Source organism: Elephantulus edwardii, unplaced genomic scaffold (assembly GCF_000299155.1).
Source record: "Elephantulus edwardii isolate Elephantulus edwardi_28Jun2011 unplaced genomic scaffold, EleEdw1.0 scaffold00326, whole genome shotgun sequence".
In the NCBI taxonomy this organism is placed as follows: Eukaryota; Metazoa; Chordata; class Mammalia; order Macroscelidea; family Macroscelididae; genus Elephantulus; species Elephantulus edwardii.
Window position 1 is genome coordinate 951,951 of NW_006400076.1, and position 27,148 is coordinate 979,098.

Here is a 27,148-nt window from a genome sequence, read left to right on the forward strand (position 1 = left end):
ATAGAAGAAAAAAAAAATCCCAGAGGTGCACGGTTCGAATCCACTGGATGCTCTGCCAGGGAAGGAGGGACAATCTCCTCCTGTACCAGTCAGATCAGATCTGACAGTACACGCACACAAAAATTAAAAAAATAAATTAAAAAAAATAAAGGAATGGATAGAAAAACTATTGTATATTCACACAACGGAATACTATACAGCACTGAAAAATTGTAAAAATTATTTTTTTCTTTATTTTGAATAAATGGGTGAAACATTAGACAACGTGGGTGACCTTGCAGGACATTATGTTGAGTGAACTGTCTTAGTCTCAAGAGGACAAATATTGCTTAATACCACTGTTATAAAGCAGGACTGACATGGGGGGTTGGGAGTACAACAGGGAAAAAAGTGGATAATGAATATTATTTTGAAACAGATGAGGGAGGGAACTGTTTAAAAAGATCTATAACTAGACATTATATGTAAGACATGGTCTAGGATAAGAGGTACTGGGGCAGGCAGCAGGAAATTGTGCAATAATTAATGAATGAAAGTCTAACTTTCCTGTAAACTTTCATTAAAATTACTGAAACAGTTGAGGGAGAGAAGTGTTTAAAAGGGATATATGATTAGATATTATTGTTATGAAAGGAGTCCAGGATGAAGGTAGCATAGTGGAGTGGACTTGGGGGAAAAGACTGAGTAACAATGAAAGAATTTTTTCTTTTACTTTTCAAAAAGAAAAACGAATTGGGGGGAGAGGTGGGCAGGGAGAAAAGTACAACAATGAATGAATGGAAATCCAAAGTCTCTGTAAACTTTCATTAAAATAAATTTAAATTTTTTTTTAAATCACAATTTAAAAAATAACAAGCAGCAGCAGCCCAGTTGTCGATTTTATCCTCTCCTGGTTGTGCATTTTTGGCTCTTTTTGTAAGCTTATTTATTTCACGTTATTGTGTAACGTCAGGTTGAAACTGACGCATAGCTGACCCTCTGGCAGGTCTTCAGAGGCAGTTAATTACACGAGAGGAGACTGTCCACCCTTCTCCCTTGGAGCAGCGAGCTGGTGGATTCAAACCATGTGCCTTCAGAATTGCAGCACAGCTTCTTGCCACCAGGCCACCTGTCCTCCCCATTTATACCCTAAACTAAGTCTTCTAAATTTGTTCCTATCTTTTCTCTTATGATCATTTCTCTTTATGGTTTTGAGATTTACTGCCAGGTTTCTAATGCACTTTGAGTTGGTTTTTGTGTGTGGTATGAGATGTACATCCTGTTTCAATTTTCTGCAGACAGATGTCCAGTTTTGCCAGCACCATCTGTTAAAGAGGCTATTATTTTCCTACTTAACAAGTTTTGTTTCCTTGTCAATTATCAGATGACCATAGGTTGTTTTTTGGTGCTGTTAAGTCAAGTTAACTCACACTGATAATTCACACTGATCCTAGAACAAAAGATTTTAATCTTGCCCTATCCTGTGCCACCATGATCATCTCTGATATACACAAGTCCTTTGCTGCAATTACTTTGTCAGTCCACCTGGTTGAGGGTCTGCCTCACTTTCACTGATCTTTTCCAAGCATGATCTCCCTTTGCAAGGAATAGCCCCTCCTAACAAAATGCCCAAAGTTTGTGAGAAAACACATCACCATCCTCGCCTATAAAGAGCATTCTTGTTGCACTTTCTCCAAGACATATTTATTTGTTCTTTTGGCTCTCTGTAGGATACTCAGTACTTGTCAGAGTACTTGTCAAAGGCCTTTTCTGCATCAATTGATAGGAAGATGTGGTTCTTGTTCTTTGCTTTATCAATGTGACGGAATACATTAATTGATTTTATGTTTTCTATCCTTGCATTCCTGTTATGAATCCCACTTGGTCATGGTGAATTAATATTTTTTTAGAGAGTTGGACAATGACGAAGGAGCATAGAAGGAGAATTGATGCCTTTGAGCTGTGGTGAAGAGTATTGAGAATACCATGGACTGCTAGGAAAACAAACAGATTTGTCCTGGAAAGGTTAAACCGGGTGGCTCCTTGGAGGCAAGGATTCTGAGGCTCCATCTAACATACTTTGGACATGTTGTGAGGAGAGACCGGTCCTTGGAGAGGGACATCATGCTTGGGAGGGTGGAGGGACAGCGCAGGAGAGGAAGGCCCTCTATGAGGTGGACTGATTCAGTGACTGGGATAATTGGGATGGGAGTGTCAGAGACAGTGCGATTGGCACAGGACAGAGCGGCGTTTAGGGCTATTGTACATAGAGTCGCTATGAGTCGCAAGCGACTCGATGGCACATAACAACAACAAGAACTGTTGCATTCTATTGACCAGGATTTTGTTTAGGATTTGTGTTTTGGGGTTTTTTAACATCTAAATTAATGAGATATTAGTCTTTTCCTAGCTTTGGTATTAGAGTTATACTTGCTTCATAGAACGGGGGTGTTCCTTGTTTTTTTATTTTTTTTTTAAATCATTTAAGTAGGGCTGGTGATGGTTCATCTTTGAATGTTTGGTAGAATTCAATGGTGATGCAGTCTGATCTAGGACTTTGGGGGTGGGGGTGGGGCTCGAGGGTGAAGGGCAGGATGGAGAAATCTTTTTATGACCTGCTCAATTTCTTCTTTAGTGGTGAAGTGGGGTCTGTTCAATTGTTCTAATGTGTCTGTGTCAATTTGGGTAGGATGTGGATTTCTAGGAATTTGTCCATTTCTTCTAGGTTTTCAAATTTAGGGGAGTATGGTTTTTCATAGCATTCCTTTATTATACCATTTGAGATGGTTCTATTATGATATCAATTCTTTCACCAGACTTATTTATTATGTCTTTCTTTCTGCTAAGTTTGCCAGATGTTAGTCTATTTTGTTTACCTTTAAAAAGAACCAGTTCCTGGTCTCGTTGATTATTTCAATTGTTTTTATTTTCTATCCCATTGATTTCAGCCCTAATCCTTATCATTTCCTTTCTTCTGGAGGCTAGGAGGTTTGCCTATTGTTCTTTTCCTAAAGGTGTTAAGTAGTTTTCTTTTGTTCCTTTTTTTTTTAATACATGCTTGCTTATTGCTATAAAATGACCCCAGAGGATTGCCTTCACTGTATCTCAGAGGTTTTGACGTGTTGTATTTTCATTCATTTTGAGGAACCTTTTTATTTCTTCTATAGCCCAGTAGTGCTCAAGGTGTTAGCTTCCACATGTTGTTTGTATAGAGTTGAAACCAACTCATATCTGACCCTCCAGCAGGTTTTCAGAAGCAGTTAATTACATGGAAAGAGACTGCCCATTCTTCTCCCACAGAGCAGTTGGTGGCCTCGAACCCCATGCCTTCCAGACTGCAGTGCAGCTTCTTGCCACTAGCCCACCAGAGGTTCCACATAGGTGTTATTTTCTTTATACTCTTTTTAATTTCCAGTTTTATGGCATTGTGGTCTGACTATATACTTTGCATTATTGCAACATTTTTTAATTTGCTGAGGCTTGCTTTGAGTCCTAATATGTGGTCAATTCTGGAGAATGTATGATGTGCACTTGAGAAGAAAGTAAATTGAGTTTGTTGAGTGAAGTACCCTATAAACATATCTAACACAGAGTTGGCTGACTGTATTTTATTTTACTTTATTTCTTCTGCATCTTTGTTAAGTCTCTTTTAAGTTTACCTGTCCTTTGGTGAGAATGGTTAAAGCCCCCAATTACTGTGGTATTATAAATTTCTTCTGTCCAGTCTCTTAAGGTTTCTTTTATGTATTTTACAGATGTATCATTTGGTGTGTAAATATCAACTGAAGTTATGTCCTTTTTTTCTAGTGTGGCTTTAGTAATTATTTAGTGTCCTTCCTTGTCTCTTATGATGATTTTCATCCTGAAGTCTATTTCTCAGATATTACTATTGCTTTTTTGTGTATGACATTTACTTGGTTTATTTTCCCCCCTACCCTTTCATTTTTTCAGTCTATTCTCCTCATTTCTTAGATGTGTCTCTTGTAGGCAACATATCGATTGGCCATTTTTTTATCCACTCTGCTACTTATTTTCTCTTAATTGGTATGTTTAAACCATTCAGATTGAGTGTGATTACTGACAGGACAAGTTTTATCACTGCTATTTTGCTGTGTTGCTTTTTCTGCTGCTGCTGGTTACTTTGGTCCATATACTTTTCCTATGCTGTCTCTGTGTGAAGGGAAGCTTCGTTCAGTATTTCTTGTAGATATGTCCTTGTGTTTATTAATTTCTTAAGTCTTTGCTTTTCTGCAAATGACTTAATTTCTCCTTCATAGTTGGAAACACAGCTTTGCTGGGTACAGGATCCTCACCCAGCAATTGCTTTCTTGCAGCCTTCTATATATGTTTAATATTTTCTTCTTGTTCATATGGTTTCTGCTGAGATGAACTGGTTCTTCTTTGTAGGTGTTTGCTTGTACTGCTTTTAGTATTCTATCCTTGTCTTTGATTTTAGAGAAGTTGACTATGACGTATCTTGATCTTTTTCTTGGAGTCTAGTCTGTTTTAGAGATTGCTGAGCTTCCTGGATATGAACTTCCTTGTTTTTCAAGATACTTGTAAAGTTTTCTTCTAGTATCTTTTCCACAATTTTTTTAAAATTATTAAATTTTATTAGTTTTAATGAACATTTACAGGGATTTTGGGTTTTCATTCCTTCATTGCTGCACCTTTCACCCTACCCTCCTCCCCAGTTTGTTCTTCTTCCCCCGCCCTGCGAATGTCTGTTTTAATTGTCCAATTGCCACAGTGCTTGTCAAAGCCAGTTCTGATTAATCTCCTTTGTCAGTGTGTCCTTTGCCATTCCCTATCACTCCTCCCTGAGAGAGACTTCACCCTGATTCATAAGGAAAAGGGGATGGCGTATTCTCTTAGCTACTTCCTGCTGAAAAGGGACGGTGTGGGTTTCAGGGTGAAGATCTTCTCTCACTACTCTAAAGGGCCCCTTTGGCAGTGGGACACACATAGACTATTATGGACATTGATTTTGGAATTTAGATGCACTGTTATTAATTGTGCTTAGCCGTATATGTACATATCCTTGAAGACGTATCATGGGGGTGTTGCAACCTAGAAGACACAAATTTAACTAACAAGTTATAAGTACATGAGTCAAAAATTATGGAAAAGTAAAAGAAAAGATTCTTTCATTGTTTTACAAACCCTCCTCCAGGTCCCCTCCACCATGTAGCCATCACTCTAGACTTCTGTCATGACAGAAATACCTAGTCACATATCTCTTTTAAACAGTTTTCTCCCTCCTCTGTTTCAGTACAGTATACATTATTGAACCCATCTTACTCAGTCTCTCCCCAACCCCGAGGTTAGTCCCATTCTACAACAGTGACATCATGCAATATTTGTCCTTTTGTGACTGGGATATTTCACTCAGCATAATGTTCTCCAGAGTCAACCATTTTGAATAATATTGCATGAGTTCCTTGTTTTTCAATGCAGCATAGTATTCCATTGTGCGAATATACCACAGCTTCTCTAGCCATTCGTTTGTTGATGGGCACTTAGGCTGTTTCCAACTCCTTGCTATTGTGAACAAAGCTGCAATAAACATGGGTGTGCATATATCTGCTTGGATGTCAGCTATGGTCTCTTCAAGGTATATTCCCAGTAGTGGAATTGCTGGGTCAAATGGTATCTCTATTTGCAATTTTTTGAGAAAGCGTCATACTGCTTTCCACAGGGTTTGCACCATTTTACACTCCCACCAACAGTGAATCAGGGTTCCAGTTTCTCCACAACCTTGCCAGCATTTGTTGCTTGCTGTTCTGTTAAATTTTGCTATTTTGACTGGGGTGAGATGATATCTCATAGTTGCTTTAATTTGCATCTCTCTTAGGGCTAGGGATTTTGAGCATTTCTTCATGTGCTTGTTAGCCATCTGAATGTCGTCTTCGGTGAAGTGCCTGTTCATATCCTGTGCCCATTTTTCTATTGGATTATTTACCTTTATCTTGTTGTGGTGCTCAAGTATTTCATAAATTCTGGATATAAGTCCCTTATCTGATATGTTATTACTGAATACTTTTTCCTAGTCAGTGGCTTCCCTTTTTACCCTACTGGAGAAGTTTTTGGATGTGCATAGGGATTTGAGTCTTGGAAGATCCCATTCATCTACGTTATCTTCTCCTGGTTGTAGGTTTTCCACAATTTTTTCAGCTGTTCTGGAATTCCATATGTTGTTTTGTTTCATATAATTTCACATAATTCCACAAGTTTTCTTCTCTTTTCGCTGTCCTCTGTTTTTCCTTCTAATAAGTTCTCATTTAGGTTCCTATCTTCTACTTCATGGAATCTGTTTCATCTCTCCTATCCTGATTTTTTGTTCCTCCAACATATTTCTGCTCAATACTGATCTTGTTATTCTGATTTGCAGTGTCATGTTTTTCTAGTGTTTCTTGTACTGTGCTGACTGTACCCTGTCTTGCACTGATTTTTAAATTCTTGTATCTATTTAGAAGAGGTGATGGTGGGAGGCCTGTGAACAGCTCACTCCTGGGCTGGGGTGGGGCAGACCAATCAGTCTGCAGTAGCAAAGGGACCACCAACTTTAGCAGCCAGCAGGTGTCAACTAGAGAATGATGGATCCCTGGAGGTGGAGTATGCTCACAGGTGGTGCTACAGGCATTTCTCTCACTGCTGACTAGTCCCTCAAGGCCAGTGAAGTGAATGGGGGAAGGGGAGTGGGGTGAAGCAGGGGCAGGTAAACTCTCTGTAGCTCCCCAGGCCTACCCCAAGGGCTGTTCCCCAGTTTGTTGGTTAGGGCAGCCTGAAAGGCACTTCCTTCTCCACTACCAAGAGTAGTGAGGGTAGGGTGAACCCAGAGTTCCTGGAGGTGGAGCAGACTCACTGGTGGCTGATGAGTCACTTCCCTAGCTGGTCCCTGGAGGACAGTAAGCAGCAGCAGAAAGCAGGGGCAGAGTGTTTGGTCTAGCCATACTAATTATTATTGCTATAATTACCTGTATTATTAAGTTGTTGTTGTTTTTGTTAAGTGCCATCAAGTCGTAGGCAACTCATAGTGACCCTATGAACAAAAGACCTGGACACCTATATAACTTTCATCCTTTCTCCAGCTTCATAGAGAGGCAAGCTATTATGGAAGTGGATGCCACTCCTGCTTCCAAGCTTGTTTTAATTAAGCAAATGTCAATACACTTGAACAAGCTATAAAAAAATGCATATTTATGAAAAAAATTGTAACTAGAAACTAATTTTTCAAGGGAGTCTATCTTCATTCACTCCATAGATCTGGCCTCTCCTTAATGTCAGGTTGCTCCTCTTAATTTGACCTTACTTTTGCAATCCACAGGCAGGTTTGAGCAGAGTTTTGTTCTGTTGTGCATACAGTCACTATCAGTCAGAGCTAACTTAATGGTACCTAACAACAACTCACATTCTCCTAAAATAATCACAGATGTTGCCTAGCTACTCTGTCAGAATAGTGTCAGGAATTTGTAAAGAGCAAACAGCCATCCAAAAGATCACTGAAAGGCCCTTCCAGAAGATGTGATGCTCCTTTTTAGGTGACATCAGACCTATTCACCCTGAAAATGAGATTCTACACTTCTTGTTATGTGCTATCGAGTCACCTGCGACTCATAGAAACCCGAAGCACAACAGCCCTGAAAACTGCTCTATCCTGTGCCAACTTTACTGTTTCTGACACACCTACCCTCATTACCCCAGTCACTGCATCAATCCATCTCATTCTACACTTAGCAAGACAAATAACTAATCCTGATGAAAGAACTTCATATAGAGATTTATGATCACAAGGTGAAAATAAGTAGGAGCATCTACAATTAATAACTGAAGTTCCTGAATAGGAAAGAGTCATCCACGTACTTGTCAAAAGTAGATCCCAGTCTGCTTTTACCATGGGTTCTCTTCAAAGCTACTCTAAATTCCACTGTACTTTGCTTAAACCAACAGATAAGTAGCTATCAGAAAAGAATGAGGAAATTTTAACGACCCTCACAAACAGGATGATGAGACCAACGTGTTTTTCCAGAACAAAAGGTCAAGGTGTAAGATAACTTAAGAGTTTGTCAAATGGAAGATGACTGGTCTCAGGAAGAATTGTTTCATAACTACACAAACCAGTCAGGATGTAAACCATCTAAGAAAACCAGAACTGACTACATCTTGAATAGCTGACTATCAAGGATAATCAAACTGGCTAACTCTCTCTCCTCTAACAGACTGTAGCATTTACATTTCAAAGGACTGTAAGCTAAAGCTGACTGTTTCTAAAATCATTAATACCCTAATTAATACCCTACTTGCTTCTATAAGAGACTAAGAACTTCTAACTTGATAGAGACAGTGGAACACCTTGTTGATAGCATCCTCAACTCTGTCTTTTCCCAATTAACACACTGTTTTCCATTTCTCACCAAAACTCTGCTTGTGCTTTAGTAGACTCCATGATTTGTGTTATGGGATAAGTTACAATTCTAAAGGTCCATTTTCATACAAATGCAAAATCTAAGTGAATATAGCAGCATTTGTCAGTTTAAGAAATATTACTAACTGAAAACTATTATAAATGAAGATTTGGGTTACAAGATCTACATTTACTGTAGAAAAAAAGTGAGAAGTAAGAATAACCTAACAATACATCCATTTTACTCTCAAGGAATTTTTTTCTCATGAAAGTGAATAAAGAGGCAAACATCAATTATTTATTTTATCTATTTTACCCTAATTTTGTGAAGCCCTGGTGACAGAGTTGTTAAAGTACATTGCTGATTGAAAGCTCCGAAGTTTAAACCCATCAGACACTCAGTAGGAGAAAAATGTAGAAGTCATCTTTCATGAAGACTGAGGCTCAGAAACCCTATGGGACAGTGTAGAACTGTCCTATAGGGCTAGGAGGGCTTGAAACTAACTCTCTAGTAATGAGTTTCTAAGTCACTTAATTTTAAACCAACCTATAACCAGCATTTTGGAAGCAGGAGCGGCATCCACTTCCATAACGGCTTGCCTCCAGAAACCCTATGAACCTGGAGAGAGGATGAGGGACACACAAGTGTTGAGGACTCTCCTTCATAGGGTTCCTATGAGTCGCCTGCGACTCGATGGCACTTAACAACAACAACATAACCAGCAGAGGTTAATCTGCTATCTAATGCTGAAATTTTAAAAGATACATTCATTAACTTTTCAAGCTCTCTATAGCAAATGTTACAAGCTAGTTGATCATCAAAAATTACTAAGGAGATTTCCAGGTTCTACTCACAAAAAGCTACTCAAATGATTATGATAATAAACTTTAAAACTACTGTTCTGAAGTAGTTAATCATTTAGCAAATGCTTCAGAAAAAAATGAAAAAATGACATCTCATTTCACAGTTACACAAAGGAAAATGTTATTTTTAAACTTGGATACTACAAAATTTGTGGGTTTTTTTTTACTTTTTTTTCCCAACAGTCTTGGCACCAGTAGCCAGGAAATCAGAAAATGTATCACGATGGGAAAGTCTGCTGTTAGGGACCTCTCCAGAGTACTGAAGAGCAATGGTATCACTCTGGAGACTAAGGTGCATCTGATACAGGCTATGGTCTTTGCAATCACTTGTTACGCATCAGAGAGTTGGACAATGACTAGGGAGGACAGAAGGAGACTTGATGCCTCTGAGCTGTGGTGCTGGAGAAGAGTATTGAATGTACCCTGGATTGCCAAGAAAACAAACAGATTCATCCTACAGAGGGTTAAACCAGGCTACTCCTTGGAGGCAAGGATTCTGGGGCTTCGTCTGACATAGTTTGGACATACTGTAAGGAGAGACAGGTGCTTGGAGAGGGACATCATGCTTGGTAGGGTGGAAGGACAGCGCAGGAGGGGAAGATCCTCTATGAGGTGGATTGATTCAGTGACTGGGGTAATCGGGATGGGTGTGTCAGAGGCAATGCGATTGGCACAGGATAGAGCAGGGTTTAGGGCTGTTGTACATAGGGTCACTATGAGTCGCAAGCAACTCAAATGATGGCACATAACAACAACAAATGAAAGTTTACAGAAACTTAGGGTTTCCAGTCATACATTGTTGCACTTTTCTCCCTGCCCACTCTCTCCCCCCATTCACTCTACTCCTTGAAAAGTAAAGAAAAATGCACATGCATGTTTACTATGGCTTTGTTCACAATAGCAAGGAGTTGGAAACAACCTAAGTGCCATCAACAAACGAATGGATAGAGAAGCTATGGTATATCCACACAATGGAATACTACACTGCATTGAAAAACAAGGAACTCATGAAGTATTATTCAAAATGGGTGACTCCAGAGGACATTATGCTAAGTGAAGTATCTCCATTACAAAAGGACAAATACTGCACGGTGCCATTGTTGTAAAACAGGAATGACATCGGGGTTGGGGGGAAACTGAGAAAGATGGGTTCAATAATGTATATTGCATTGAAACAGATAAGGGAGAAAACTGTTTAAAAGAGATCTGCGATTAGGTATTTTTATCATGACAGGAGTTCAGAGAGAAGGCTGCACAGTGGAGTGGACCTGGGGGAGGGTTTGTAAGATAATGAAAGAATTTTTCTTTCACTTTTCTAAGAGGGTAGTGTACTAGGAGAGAGGGTTGGGAGGGGAGAAAAGTACAACAATGATAAATGGAAATCCAAAGTCTCTGTAAATTTTCATTGAAATTAATAATAAATTTAAACAAAAATAGATAGATAGATAGATAGATAGATAGATAGATAGATAGATTGATAGATAGAACAAAATTTTTAAAAAGTAAAGGAAAACCTCTTTCATTGTTACGCCATCCCTCCCCCCCAAGTCCAGTCCACTATGTAGCCTTGACTCTAGAATTCTGTATTGACAAGAATACCCATTCATATCTCCCTTTTAAACAGTTCTCTCCCGCATCTGTTTCAATGCAATATATATCATTCCTCCCCTCCTTTTCTGTCTTCCCTCAACCCCGATGTCAGTTCCATTTTACAACAGTGGCCCTATGAAATATTTGTCCTTTTGTGACTAAGATATTTCACTCAGCATAGTGTCCTCCAGGGTCATCCATTTTTCATAGTATTTCATGAGTTCCTTATTTTTCATAGTATTCTATATATTCTATAGTATGCTGCATAGTATTCCATTGTGTGACTATACCACAGCTTCTCTATCCATTCATTTGTTGATGGGCACTTGGGTTGTTTCCAACTCTTTGCTATTGCGAGCAATGCCACAATAAACATGGGTGTGTATGTCTCTGCTTGGTTGGCAGTTATGGTCTCTTTGGGGTATATTCCCAGTAGTGGAATTTCTGGGTCAAATAGTATTTCTATTTGCAACTTTTTGAGAGAGTGCTTTACAGCCTTCCATAGTGGTTGCACCATTTTATACTCCCACCAACAGTGAGTAAGTGTTCCAGTTTGTCCACAACCTCGCCAGCATTTGATGTTCATTGTTATGTTAAATTTTGCTATTCTTTCTGGGGTGAGATGATATCTCATAGTTGTTTTGAGATGCTATAAAATTTGTTTTAAACAAATTATTAGAAAGAATACTAGGAAGAAAATACAGATACCTCAATTTCAAAAAAGGAAACACTGTATGCTAAATTCTTCTTTTATGTTTTCCTGGGTAAAATGTTAAATGCACTTTCACAGGTATACTTAGGAAAAGCTGTCAGTTACTATTAAAACCTACTTCCCTTCACGCATCCCATTCCTTAAATTTTTTTTTTAAATCTCTGCTTAATTTAAGTCATGCAAATATACATGAACTTTACGAACTTTGTAAGTAAACCAGCATAAAAGAAAACAAAATTTTTAAAAGTTCTAAGTGAATTATGCTTTTCTCTTTTCCCAGGGTGTTTCCATTAAAAATAGCAAATAAATAAAAATTCTTAGGATATGTGTGCACCTCTATATACAAACACACAGGGAACGAGAACTTTTATAATGAACCAAAACTCAAATTATATAAACTGACTAGTACATCATATATTTATTATGATCTCCGATATACAATTAAAGGAAAATCGTAACTATTAAATCAGATTTTAATCTTCCTGTTCTCCTTATCTACATACTTCTACCGGAAAGGGAAAAAAACAAAAAAGGCATAAGTAAAGATAAAGAAAATATTTTAAATCTCTCTCCTAAAATAAGTGGCAATGAAATAGATGACTGGTTAAGAAAGGAGAAAAAACTGAATAAGCAAAGACGCAGGCAAAAATAAGACAAAAAGCATTATCAATAATCAGCCACTCTTAGGAATAGTATTTCTAATCCTAAATTATTATGCATTCAATCAATATTCTACATACCTGTAAGAATGTATCCTCACAAAGAAGAGGCAACATCTTATTTTCATTCATTTCCTTTTGTGCATGCTCTCTGAGTTTAAACCCAAGTTGAATTTCAGGAGAAGGTATGCCTAGAATGAAATACTGCTGTAAATTACTTATAACAGTTTTAGTATTCCATTTAGACAATGAGACAAGGATTCTATTAACAATGAAAAATGTCACTTAAGAATTTTGTATAGCATAATTTCTTAATTATGTCATCTTTTATGCAGGGTTGTATCATCTGCATAACGCAAATTGTTGATTTTCCATTACTATCCATATTAAAGGAAGTAATCCTTGACCTTCCACAGCAAATGCTTCAAGTCCTCTTCAGATTCGGTGAGCAAGGTTGTGCCATCTGCATAATGCAGGAGTTGATAAGTCTTCCTTCAATCTTGATGCTACATTCCTTTTAAAAATATCCAGCCCCATGAATTATTTGCTCAGCATACAGATCAAATAGGTATGGAGAAAAGACACATCCCTGAATCACACCCTTCTTTATTTTAAAACATGCCATGTTCCCTTAATTGTTCAGACTACAGCTTCCTAGTCCAGATATAAGTTTTGCAAGAATACAATCAAATGTTCTGGGATTTCCATTCTTCTCAATGTTAGCCACAATTTATTGTGATCCACACAGTCAAATGACTTTGCACAGTAAATAAAAGACAAAACAACATCTTTTTGGTACTCTCTCAGCAAAGATCCATCTGACATCACCAGTAATATCCCTAGTGCTGCAACCTCTTCAAAACCTACCTTTTATTTCTGGCAGTTCTCTATCGATGTACTAGTCTAGTCACTTTTTTTTTTCTTTGTTGGGTTTTGGGTTTTTTTTTTAATTATTCCATCATCATTTTGTCATTGAGTCATAACATTTTATGAAAATATAGACACAGTACAAATACTTTAAAAACACATAGCCAGAATGATAATCAGAGGAGACTGACTACTGCAAATGAGTGGCCCTTAAAAGACTCATTGAGTCATGGAATTATCTTGACAGTGTCATAAGAGACTGGGTTTAGTTTAAGTACTTCATTTCTTGTTATAATTTGAGGTGTCAAACAATGCTATCATTGGTGGACTCTACATTTAATTTCCATGTTGACAAGATAACCAGGGTGGGTGTTTGTTCTATTAAACCTCCCACATAGGTGACAAGAGCTCTTCCCACTTAACATTTTTCTCTTTCTGGTGATGATCATGGCTAATTAAAATGAATGGATCTGTAAATCTCACAGTATAAGTTATGTTTATTGTGAAGAATTCCCATGAACACCTTTGTCACTATTCATGCCTTCCCATTCTCCCAGAACTATTTACACAATGCCCAGATACACACAGAATGGGTTAGTGGTTACTTGACTGTGGCTCAATGAAATCCATTCCTACATGGAGAATGTGCTGTTGAGTCTTGAGATGTTTCCACTCAGTTTGAATCTTGCTTCACTAAGCCTCTGAATGCTCAGCACACTGACTGATTTAAGTGTTCAAATCTTTCACAATCTGAATAACCACCTTTCAAGTAAATATCACAGGTATGGTCTGAAATCAGGCCAAATGTGACCACCATGGCCAATGACCTCATTTCAAAACATCTGTGAAAGATGTCAGGAAATACACGGGAGGGCCTCTTCATTAGCGGAGTTGGTTTCTTCTACAGAGAAAGGTCACATGAGGAACTAAAAGGTCTCAGTCTTTATTGATGTGTTTCTTTTTTTACAAGGTGAAAAAGGAAGCCAAGAAGTGTCACTTGCTTGAACCAGTTAAGATAGAAAAGCCAAGTTCCTTTGTGTCTCTGGAGACAGGTTTCAGGATATTAATCTCTCCATCGCTGGGTTAAGGAAGGAAAAATTTCTGAACATGTTTTGGTCCATACTGTTGATGAGTGCTTTGTTAGTGCAGCACAGCTGGGGTTTCTCATTGAGGAACTCTTTGTTGAAGTTGCTGCAGTCATATGGTAATTTCACTTTAGACTTGAAAGGTGGTTCAATTTCCTTTCTTTCAAGTTGTTCCCAATTGATCTCCTGAAACAAAGGGTGCTGACGGATGTCTCCCCTCACTCCCAGCCTTATTTCAGGTTCTCTCACAAACAGCTTCACTAAAAGGTCTTTGGCTTCCTTCTCAAGCCATCGTGGGTAAAAGGGATTGTCTATGCAGATGGAGTCAAAGAACTCTTGTTCATCTTGTCCATGGAAAGGAGACTGACTAACGAGCATTTCATATAGGAGATCCCCAAAGTCAACAGAATGGTCTTATTTCTGACCCAACAAGATCTCTGGGGCAACACAGTCAGCCATTCCACAAAAAGTGTTCGTCTGTGCATCTCCTAACATGTTCTCCTTGCACATTCCAAAGTCTGCTATTTTGATATGCCCATCTTTGTCTAATAGGATATTATCTAGCTTCAGATCCCTATAGACAATTCCTTTGGAGCGAAGGAACTGTAGGCCAAGAATAATTTAAGCAGCATAAAACACTACTCTGCAAAGATCAAAACTTGTGGCAGATCTGAATGTGGTACATCAGGTCTCCTCCACTGAGGTACTCCAGCACAAAAAAAGAGGTATTCCTTGGTCTGGAATGTACATAGCATGTGCATTAAAAAGGGGTGCTCCCAGGCCACCAAGAGGCGTCTCTTCTCTACCATGGTATACTCCACATCATCATCCACATATCTTTAAAGCTTTTCTTGCACTTTTGTCTAGTATTTGTGGTGCACGTTCATGTCGCATACACCACACTTCAGTCCTTGCCTTGCCAATCCCCACAAGAGAGTCCCACAGTGCTCAAAGGTTTGGCTCTTGTAGTTGTAGACTTGAAATCAATGGGGCATGTCGATTTTGAACCTTTCCTTGTGGAACATGATTTCTTGACTATTGATAGCAGATTCTGTGCACTTCACTTTATCAATACACGTCTTGTGAACTGCTGCATTACATTGTCTGCACTGGTAGCCCTGTTTATTCAGACCCCAGACAAACTCATGGCAAACGGAACAAAACATGGGCTGTGGGGGAAAGGTGGCGGTGAACTCGTGTCACTTGACATGGTGGACTTTGGCCTGCTTGATGGCTCTTCACTGGTGATGCAAAGCAAAGAAGCCCTCAGCCTCTAACTCATTCAGGTCCTTCCTGTCACTCATTTTCAGAAAGTATCTTGCGTTCATTGGCATTCGGCCTTGAGGTTTCAGTTCTAACCATATTTGTCTTCCCATTATTCTTCCTGCATCTCTCAGCCAAGGAGTAGAGCTCGACAGTAGTTTCAAATATGAGGTCCCCACTTTTGCCCTTCACAATGATTTGCATTACTCTCCCTTTGTTGACATGGGCATCAAAAGTGCTGTCCCACAGAGGGTACATGGTCAGCTTTTTCTGAACATTCATCTGCCCATTCTCTGATTCAACATACTCTGATGAGCACAGTGCAACAAGGGTTAACAGCATCTCTCTGGCAAGGCTGGTAGGATCAACAAAGTTGGAGAAACCAATCTGAAGAAATGGTAACATAGCTGCTCCCTTGTGTCCTGTCCGTGGCTGCCAGGTGGCTGTGTGTCCTGCCCCGGGGTCCGTGTGTAGCAGTGTAGCTCCCCGTGGCAGCAGACAGACTGTCACTGTGCCCGAGCCTAAGCATGCCCCAAGGGTGTGCCCTGCTGTGGCCACCAGAGAGCAGGGGGCACTGGCAGAGTGAACGTGCTCCCTGCACAATGCTTAGGACCCTTCTGCCTCCACGGAGCTCGTTCAGACTCTAGTAATTTTTGGATAATCCTCACCAAGAATTTGCTTGCACTGGACATTAGCAATATTTTTTGATAATTTCCACACTCTTTTGGAGCACCTTTAATATGGATCTCTTCCAGTCAGTTGTCCAGATAGCTATCCTTCAGATTTCTGAGTACAATTGGTGAGCACGTCCAGCGATGCATGTTTTTGAAATATGTCAATTGGTATTTCATCAATTCCTGGGGCCCTATTATTTGCCAATTCCTTCAGAGCAGCGTGAACTTCCTCTCTTATTACCATTGCTTTTTGATCTGATGCTATGTCACAAAATTGTTCTGTGTTACCCAATTTTTTCTGGTAGATTGACTCTATTTATACCTTTGATTTTTTTTTTTATGCTTCCTGGATCATTCAATAGTCTGCCTAAGTTGTTATGTGCTGTCAAGTCAACTGTGGCTCATAGCAACCCTATACACAATCATTCCAAACTCTGCCCTATCCTAAGCCAATCTCACTGTCTCCGACACACCTACCCCAATTACCCCAGTTACTGTGTCAATCCATCTCATCCTGGGTCTTCCTCTCTTGTGCTCTCTCTCTCCACCCTTCCAAGCATGATGTCCTTCTCCAAGGACTGGTTCTGCCAGGCAACATGACCAAAGTATGTGAGATAGAGTTTCAAAATCTTGCTTCTAAGGAGGAGCTGGTTTCACCCTTTCCAGGATAGCTTTGGTTTGTTCTCTTGGTAGTCCAAGGTATATTCAATATACTCTTCTTTAGCACAACAACTCAAAGACCTCAATTCTTTTTCTGTCATCTGTATTCATTGTCCAGCTCTCTGATATATAGCAAGTAATTACAAAGACCATGGCACCTTCATCTCTAGATGGACACTGTTGCTCTTCAGCACTCTGGAGAGGTCCCTGACAGTAGATTTTCCTAAATCAAATTGTCTTTTGATTTCCTGTCTGCTGATGTGAACACTGTTGATGGTGGAACCAAGCAAGCTGAAATTGTTAACAATCTCAATCTCTTCTCTATCTACCATGGGACCATGGTGGCTCTTTAAGTATTGCAACTCTAGGCTTGAATTTGCTCCTCAATTCCTTCAGCTTGAGAAATAATGACCGAGATCTTCTCTTTTGATTTTCTAATTCCTCTTTGCACATTACATTATAATACTTTACTTTGTCTTCCCAAGCTGTCTGTCCTTTGAATTCTTCTGTTCAACTTGTTTAACTCTTCTGTCTATATGTGTTCAATTCCTTAACAATTGGTAGCATCATGATAGATGGAGAAAAGACTGAGGTTGTTAACAATTTCATCTTGCTCGGATTCACAATAAACATTCTTGGCACAAGCACTTAGGAAATAAAAAGATGATCTGCATTAAGGATGACAGGAGGAAAACTGATGTCTTTGAGTTGTGATGCTGTAGAAGAGTACTAAATATACCATGGACTGCTAAAAGAACAAAGAGATTTTTCCTAGAGAGGGTGAAACCAGGTTGCACCTTCGAGGCAAGGATTTTGAAATTCCATTTCACCTATTTTGGAAATGTTGCCAGGAGGAATCAGTTCTTGGAAAAAAGACATCATATTTGGAAAGGTAGAAGGTCAGCACAATAGAGGAAGATCCTGGATGAGATGGATTGACATAGTGGCTGTGGTAATGGAGTCAGGTGTGTCAGAAATGATGAGGCTGACTTAGCAAAAGGAAGGATTCAGAGCCATTGTTCATAGCGTTACTATGGGTCATAATCAACTCGGTATCACATCATAATAACAACTATCATCTTTATGTCTCAAGGTTATGAATCATCAACTAGGAGGAAATGCATACTTCTCAAAAATTAGAAAAAATAACAAAGGTCTTCAGTTGAGAAAGAAAAGGAAAAAATATTTGGCTGGAATACTAGAACAGAACTCTTAACTCCTAACTAGTAGTTCTGTATATCATAAGAACACATTTTGGAAACCAATACTGCACTCTGTCCTTTCCAATTACAAGTAAGAAAAACTACTCCAAAGTGTAACTTGCACTTGCCATTGAAGTATCAGATGAGATATTATTCACTTAAAGAAGTACACAAAAAAGTTAAAGAAATAAAATTTTGGAAATGAGAGAAATTATTACTGAAAAGTATCATGTCTTACCTTTGCACATTCCATTTTTACCAGGATGAAGACTAGACTCAGATCTCAGAGATACATCTTGATCAAAGAGAAACCTTTCAAATATTAAAAGAAAAGTGGGGGAAGCGCAGATTGTTATTTTTATTTTTTTAAAGGCTACCACTTTAATAGTTTATATTTTACACTTAAACTTGCTCAAATGCTTCATTACGTTAATAATAAAAATATTTTTCAAAAAAGTAAACTTTGTATTTCTTTAATTTTTTTCTTACTTTTTATTGTGATTGGCGTGAATGTTTACAGAGCAAATTGGTTTTCCACTCAACAACTCATACACATTTTGTTTTATAATGTGGAATACAAGAACCACAATGTAATCACACTCTTTTAGATCCCTCCCTGCCATTCTTGTTTCCATTAATCCTTCTATCCTACCATTTTCTGCTTTCTGAGGTTTGTTGTTGTCATGCACCCTCCATAGCTGACATTCCAGTGGATTTTCAGAGGCAGTAAATCACACAGGAGGGGACTGCCCATCCTTTTACCATTGAGCAGTTGGTAGATTTGAACCACATGCCATTAAAACTGCAGGACAACTCAGCACTTGGCCACCAGAGCTTTATCGCCGGCAAATCTACCCTTTTGATCTTGGCTGAATTATTCTAAGCATTAAGAAGTGTCTTTCTGAAGTTATTGTTTTGTTGACAGGCTCATCTACTGTTTAGCTTTGAGAGCTCTGATAGCATAGTCCATAGCACATTCCACTGTGAAACCAAAGGATGCATATACACCAGCAGCTCCTCAGGACAAAGAAAGGTGGCTTCCTCTAAAATTAAAAAAAAAAACACCAAAGAAAAAGCTGTGAAACCTATAACTAGACAAAGAAGTTCTTGTTCATACAAAGCAAGGGAACAATACCTTGTTTCATGTGAGCACAATCAAGTGTTTAGGAATTTTCATTCTTTACAATGTCAGCCAGAATTTCTTAGGATCCACATACTCACATGACTTTGCATAGTCAATAACAAAAACAGACATTCTTCTGGCATTCTTTGCTTTCAGCCAAGATCCAACTGATATTAGCAATGATATCTCTGATGCCACAGCTGTGTGTGAACGAAGCAAGGGAACACTGCATAGTTTATAATTATTAAAGGCATGCATCAGGGTTGTATCCTTTCTCAATACCAATTTAATCTATATTCTAAGCAAATTATTAAAAAAGCTGGACTCTATGAAGAAAAATGTGGCATCAAGATTGGAGGAAGATATCTCAGTCACAAAAGGACAAATACTGCATAGTGCCACTGTTGTAGAAAGTGACTGACACCAGGGTTGAGATAAGACTGAGAAAAACTGGATAGATTATATATACTGAATTGAAACAGATGAGGGAGAGAACAGTTGAAAAGTGGTATATGATAGCATATTACGATTATTATAGGAATCCAGAATTAAGGTTGCATAGTGGAGTGCATTTGGGGCAGAGGAGGGGGCAGGGTCGGGGTTGGGGGCACTGTATACCAACGAAGAGGTTTATCTTTTGCTTTTCAAAGAGAGGAGCGAACTGGGGGTGGGGGATAAAGAAAAAAGTGCAACAATGAATGAATGAAAATCCAAGATCTCTGTTCATTAAAATTAATAAAATAAAATAAAAAGATTGGAGGAAGACTCATCAATAACCTTCATTATGTAGATGGCACAAAATTGCTTGGTGTAAGTTACGGCTTGAAGCATTTGCTATTACAGCAAGTTAAACACTGCAGCCTTCAATATGGGTTGCATTTCAACATTAAGAAAACAAAATTCTTCACCACTGGACCCAAAGGCAACATAATGATGATGGAGAAAGAATTGAGACTGTCAACTTCATTTGCCTTGGATCCACAAGCAATATACTCAGTACCACAAGTAAGGAGATTAGGAGACATATTGAACTAAGAAAGTCTGTAGTCACTAATCCCTCCAAATAATTGAGGAGTAATGATATAAGCTTGAGGACTAAGGTGTACCTGATTCAAACCATGGTCTTGTCAGTCACTTACTGAGAGCTGGACAATAATAAAGATGACAGAAGTGATGCCTTTGAACTGTGGTTTTGGAGAAGAGTAGTGAAGATCCTATGGACTGCCAAACAAACTAACAGAAATGTCTTGAATAAAGTACAGCCAGAGTGACCTTTGGAGACAAAGATGATAGAGCTTCATCTCATAAACTTTGGACATGTTGCTAGAAGTTGCTATTCCTTGGAGAAAGACATTATGCTTGGGAAGGTGGTAGGGTGGTGAAGGAGACATGGTGACCGCAACAATAGCCTTCAGTGAGTCAGAGATTATGAGGATGGCATGGGATAGGACAGTTCAGCTCAGTCACTCATAGGGTTTTTATGAACTATATGTACTTGACTCAACGGCATTTAATAAGAAGCCACCAGAGTTCCCTAGGGGATGTTTAGTCCTTCTCACTACAAAGTCATGGAGGCTGAGGTCTTTACAACTAATTATTTCTAAGCATCTTTGCCTTTTTTTCTTCCTTCATCTTTGCTCTGGACAGAGAGATACATATAGTTGTCCCAACTACTGTGGAGTTGATTCTGATTTATAGGATAGAGATCAGGCTTACCAGGCTGCAAGTCTTTATGAAAGGATACTGCCTATATTACTCAGAGTGACTGAGAGAAATGTACACTTTAATTAAAAATTTACCAAGGATAAAATATAAAGATACAGCCATATGACATGTTCACTTTTACAAATATTGTTATTATTTTTGGAATTTTGAGGATAAGGAACAAATAACAACACTTTTTTTAAACAGAGAATCACATCAGGAACTAGTGCTGATGGACCTTCTTTTTCTCTCTCTCTCTTTTGATTCCTCTGTGCCAAAGAGACAATCACATTAAATCCTAGGGTTAACTCTGAATGTACATAGCATACAATAATAGAATTCCTTTCATTTTCAGGTATACTTCTAAGCATGGAAGCACCAAATCAATAAGGAGAAAGATGATACAATCTTATCATAAAGAACCTTCGAATCTAGTGAGGGATACAAAACTAAGAAATAGCAATGATACAGCATGGTAAGTACTTGGTAGGCTTAAATATCATCTTTTCTACCTAAGAAGTTACTCATCACGCAAAGGGGAATAATCTGTTCTAAGGCATGTTTATATGATCTGGTATTGAGATTCTCTATTTATTTGTGGGGAGATGGTTTCTTTTATTGCTAATGGAAAATTTCAAATACCATGATAATTTCAAATGAAGTTAGCGAGAAAGAGAGAAACCGAAAATAGTGTATCTATATCTAGGATCAACAATTATCTATTCATAGTAAGTCTTGTTTCCTCTATAATCATCCCTTCCTGACCTCCTTTGGATTTTTTTCTTCTTGTTATGTACCGTTGAATCAGATCTGACAGGCACAGGAAGGGATTGGCCCTCCTTCTCCAGCAGAGCATCTGGTAGATTCTAAGCATGCACCTTCAGGATTGCTGCACAGCTTCTTGACACTAGGCCACCAGAGTTCCCTTCTTGAATTATTTTTGATACCTTATCATTAATATCACATGCAAGCAAGATTCTGCTGAAAATGATGCAAAAACAACTGGAAAAGTACACCAACAGAGAACTGCCAGAAGTTTAGGCTGAGTTTAGAAGAGGTTGTGGTACTAGGGATATTACAGCTAATGTTAGATGGATCTTGGCTAAAAGCAGAGAGTACCAATGAGTAACGCAGAATGTCTATCTCTGTTTCATTGACTATGCAAAAGCATTTGACTGTGTAGATCACAAGAAACTGTGGCTGACTCTGAGAACAACGTGAATCCAGAACACTTGATCATGCTTATGCTAAACCTATACTTGGGCCAGGAAGCAGTCGTCAGAACAGAGCAAGGACACACTGTACAGTTCAAAATTGGGAAGGGCGTACTCCAGGAATGTGTCCTATCTCCATACCTTTTCAATCTATATGCAGAACAGACTATCTGGGAGGCTGGGCTCTAGGAGAAATGTGGCATTAGGATTGGAGGAAGACTCATCAAAAATCTGTGTTGTGCAGATGACACAACCCTGCTTGCTGAAACTGAGGAGGACCTGAAGTGCTTGCCGCAGGTTAAGGATTGCAGCCTTCAACATGGATTGAAGCACAACATCAAGATTCTCACCACTGAGCTGATTCGCAGCACCATGAAAGATGGTGAAGGTATTGAGATTATTGACAGCTTTAGATTCCTTGGCTTCACAATCAACACTCTTGGTACCAGGAGCCAGGATATTAAAAGACAAATTGCATTGGGAAAGTCTGTTGTCAGAGACCTCTCCAAAGTACTAAAGAGCAAAGATGTTAGTCTGGAAACTAAAGTGCTCCTGATCCACGCCACAGTCTTTGCAATTACTTGTTATGTATCAGAAAGCTGGACAATAACTAGGGATGATAGAAGAATTGATGCCTTTGAGCTGTGATGCTGGAGAAGAGTAATGAATATACCATGCACAGCAAGGAGAATAAACAGGTTCTTCCTAGAGAGGGTGAGACCAGGCTACTCCTTGGAGGCAAGGATTCTGAAGCTTCATCTGACATACTCCGGGCATGTTGCAAGAAGGAACTAGTTCTTGCAGAAGGACATCATGCTTGGGAGGTTGGAGGCACAGAGAAAGAGACAAAGACCCTCGATGAAATGGATTGATTCAGTGACTGACGTAATGGGGGTAGGTGTGTTGGAGACAGTAAGATTTTCACAGGATAAAGCAGGATTTAGGGCTGTTGTACATAGGGCTGTTATGAGTCCCAGGTGACTTGACGGCACAAAATAACAACAAAAGATAATTAATTACTTCTTTCCAATAAACCATAATAATTATGCTTTTTAAAAAATAGCCATTACTATTATACCTTTTAAAAGTCAGTAATTCTACAATACTAAAAGATGTGCAGTCCTGTAGGCAATCTCTAAAATGATGACTTTGAGTATGACTGCCCTGTGTAACCCCACCCTTTGAGTGTGGGTTGTATCCAGTGATCCTTTTGATGAAAAAGATACTGCAAAAATGCTAGGATGAAAAAAAAATGCTAGGATGTTGCTTCAGATATTGTTATTGTTAAGTGCTATCAAATTGGGATAGCTCATAGTAACTAACCCTCTGTAAAAAAAATAAAACTGTGCTCCTCCAGATAACATGCCCAAGTGAGAAAAAGGCTCATTACCCTTGCTTCTAGAAAGCTCTCTAGCTATATTTAAGACAGATTTGTTTGTTCTTTTTGGATTCTATGGTGGATTTTTCTATGTCAACACAACAATTCAAAGACCTTAATTCTTTGGTCTGGTGGCCTAATGGCAAGACATGCTGCAATCCTAAAGACACATGGTCTAAGTCCATCAGATGCTCCACAGGAAGATGGGCAATCTCCTCCAGTGTGATTTACTTCCTCTGAAAATCCACAGGAGAACCAGCTACAGATTGGTTCTAACTTGACAGCACAAAACATTTGGTCATGAAAGGTTTTCATGCTGTAGTTGTATACCACAGAATTAGAACCCATAACTGACCCTCCAGGTTTTCAGAGGCAGTAAACCACACAAAACGGGACTGTCCATCTTTCTCCTGTGGAGCAGCTTGTGGATTCAAACTATATACCTTAGCCTTTCTTAGTTCTTAACAAAAAGACCACAGTAGCTACAACACACTTTAAGAATTACTTAACTATGCAAAATCTTATAATGAGCCTAAAGGATCTTTACTAGAACCTGTGCTTCTCATTCCAAAGTATTTGTACAAGGAAAAATAGCCATTTATGAACTGCATTCAATTAGGCAAAGATTAAAAAAAACCACACAAACAAAGCTCTGACATTCAGTCCCCGCTCTGCTTAGATTCTCAATGAATCTCTGTGCCAATATAAAGAAGAAAGGGTATTTTTTTTAAATCTTGGGCTGTAAGGTATGAAGGGAGCCCTGGTAACATATTGCATTATACAAATGAGACAAGTCAGTAGTTCATTACCAAATGCTTTGTGAGAAAAAGACGGGCAGTCTCCTCCTGTCAAGATTTAGTCTTAGAGACACAATGGAAGTTCACTAGGAGTCAGAATCAATGCAAAATCAGGAGTTTTATAACGTATAAAAGGATGGTCTTTCCACAGCACTTCCAAAATGGCTTGCCTCTGGAAACTATGTACGAACAGTGCTCAGGCTGTTCCTTCATAGGGTCACTATGAGTCGTCTACAACTCAACGGCATTAAACAATAACAACAACATAAAAGAATACTCAAAAATGAATCCAAATTGGGCGAGGGGAAGCCAACTGATCAGTCAAGATTGAGTTAGTCCCTATTTCTATACTTATTATGATTAAAAATTCTTGGCAGAATATTAAAGGAAATTTATATTTTTAAAGGAATATTGAATAATATGAAAGGAATATTGAACTCTGAAAATAAAACAATGGCAGGTGAACTAACTGGAGGCTGAAGTAAAAATCCAAACAATCTGCAATTGGTGAGTTTCAACATTTGGGGGTGCCCTAGCCCAGGAGGAAAACTGCAAAGAAGCCATTTATGACTACTGTATGTCTTAAATCAGAGCTGGGAGAATAATTTCTTGTTTATTTATTTACAAGTCCTTAACTTAGGGATCTCAGTAACAAGGAGTTGCAAGGTCAACCAAAAGGGTTCAAATCCACCAGCTCCTCCAAGATGGGCCATATCTCCAGCGATTTCCTGTCTCTAAAAACCCGCTGGAGGGTGAGCTATGGGGTCACTTCCGACTGGACCGCACGATTTAGGCTCGACGGCGCCGCTTGGGTTCTCTCTGCCTGCAATCATATGACCTACTGGCACCAACTTCTACCGACCTCGAACAGGTAATGCCCGCCAGTGCCCAGGCGAGGTGCACGAGGTCGTACACGTTCTAGGGGTTTTTTTTGTTTTTTTTTCCACATTCTAGTCTTAATGGCCGTCACCTTCTCCAGGGCAGCTCTCCTTCTTCCAGGTCGCTCTCCGACACCGACCCCTCTATCACGGTTTCATCGCTGTCCCAGTCTAAGGCCTGGGAGCTTTCCTCCATCTTCACTAGGAATAGGATTCCCCCAACTTCTCTAGTCCCTCCTTTAAAAAAAAAAAAAAAAGCGGCCTAATAGGAGGAATTGTGCGTTTAAATAATGATAATAATAAAACTCGCGGCGCGAGGGGGAACCTCACAGCGCGGGCTGAGGGCGCTCGGAGGGCAGAGAGGTCGCCGGAGCAGCTAGGCCGCCCTCGCGTGTTGTTCCCGCCGAGAAGCGGCAGCGGTGCGCCACGCCGCACGTCCAAACCGCGTGTCGCGTGCACACCGCCCTAGACCAGCGAGGCAGGAAGTGGTGGGCGGTGCGCGCCTTTCTGCCAGTAGGAGTGACAGATGTGGTTACCAAGCTACCGTGGGCGAGGCTCCTCACCGCGCCGGGGCGCTGTGGGTTCCTGTGCTTGGCTGCTGAGCAGAGCTACGGTGAGGTGAGCACGTAGTCACTGGCACCGGAGGGTATCTATACCGCAGGAAAGCCCAGCTATGAAGAGTCACGTCGTCCGCAACGCTGGAGCTTTGCGTGGCATCCAGCTCAGTTCTGCTGCAGCTTATCTCAACCCCGATTCTGCCTTTTGTTTTTCTGATGGGTAGGAAATAGCACTGGACACCCATAGGGTGGGCGGTTTAAATCCACCCACTGCTCTCCTGGCAATGAATGGGCAATCTCTTCTCATGTGTTTTACAGGCTCAGAAAAATCTCTGGAGGATCAGCTATGAGTGGTTTCCGACTCCAAAGCAAAGAACTATTGATTACCTAAAACAAGGCCAAGCTTTCTAACTATAGATTTCTTTGTTTCCACCTTTTATATTCCAGTCACCAGTAATTACCAATGCATTTTGTCGGCTAAATTTATCTTAAACTAAATGTTTCAAAGTCTCCAATATCTTCTTTGACATTAATATGTGGTGCATAAATTTGAATAATGGTCATACTACCGATATTAGCCTGTCACTGACAAGATTGTCTTTCAGGATAGATCTTGAAATAGTCTTAACCATGAATGTGATGCCATTCCTTTTCAATCTGTCATTTCCAGCATAATAGCCCACTTGGTCAATATCCATCAATTTTAGCTCATGACTTCTAATTTCCCTAGATTTATACTTTATACTGCATTCTGATGGTCAGATGGCTTGCAGCGGCATATTAAATCCAGAAAGGATGGTCCTGAAAATTTTGCATATTATCAGACTTACTTTACTTGGAACACGTAGCTCTTCTGTAATCACATTTTGAGTGCTATCCAAGCTCAAGAGCTCATCTTCTAGCACCTTATCAGTTAGTGACCCACTGTTATTCATAAAACTGTCAATGGCCAAATTTGTTCAGAAGGAAGTAGTCTTTCTTTCTAGTCTAAAAGCAGCACTAAAGCCTGTCCACCATGTATCGCCATGCTAGTGTTTGAAATACTGATGACATAGCTTCTATTGTCATACAACAAGCCTCCACAGTAGGACAAACGATCAGGGAAGTGGTGGACTTTGTACATAGCAAGCATTTAAAGATTTTCAAATACTAAATTATATTTTATGACACATCCAGAGTCCTTTTTATTAGGTGAAGTAGCTGGAGCTTTATTCATTTTAAATCATCTTTAAAGCACTCCTATGTAAAATGGTTGATAATTATCTCCTAAACTTGCTGCAGTAGTCTTCACCTTAACATTTTAAATTAGGCAACCATGAAATTAAAAATAAGCAAACCAAACCTGTTACCCTTGAGTCATGTCTGACTCATAGTGATCTTAAAAGAGTAGAACTTGTACCCTATCGGATTCTGAGGACTTTATGAACAAAGATTCCCACATATTTCTTCTGTGGAACACTGGATAAATTCAAACCTCCAACTGCAAGTGTTTTGACTACAGTACCACCGAGGCTTCTATGTGTTGGGAATAGTCAATT

At 39.3% G+C, this 27,148-nt stretch overlaps 1 protein-coding gene and 2 pseudogenes across 1 annotated transcript in view; all 3 read right to left on the bottom strand.

Annotated features, from left to right (window-relative positions):
* The window catches only part of ANKRD31 (ankyrin repeat domain 31), a 246,018-nt gene extending 220,769 nt beyond the window's left edge, over positions 1–25,249 (bottom strand). The window contains 3 exon segments of the mRNA XM_006901438.1: positions 12,290–12,399; positions 18,198–18,271; positions 25,146–25,249. Coding sequence (XP_006901500.1) covers positions 12,290–12,399; positions 18,198–18,271; positions 25,146–25,249 — 288 coding nt within the window.
* On the bottom strand, positions 14,131–14,996 carry LOC102867825 (annotated as a pseudogene).
* LOC102868231 lies at positions 15,024–15,714 on the bottom strand (annotated as a pseudogene).
* Positions 25,250–27,148: the final 1,899 nt, after the last annotated feature.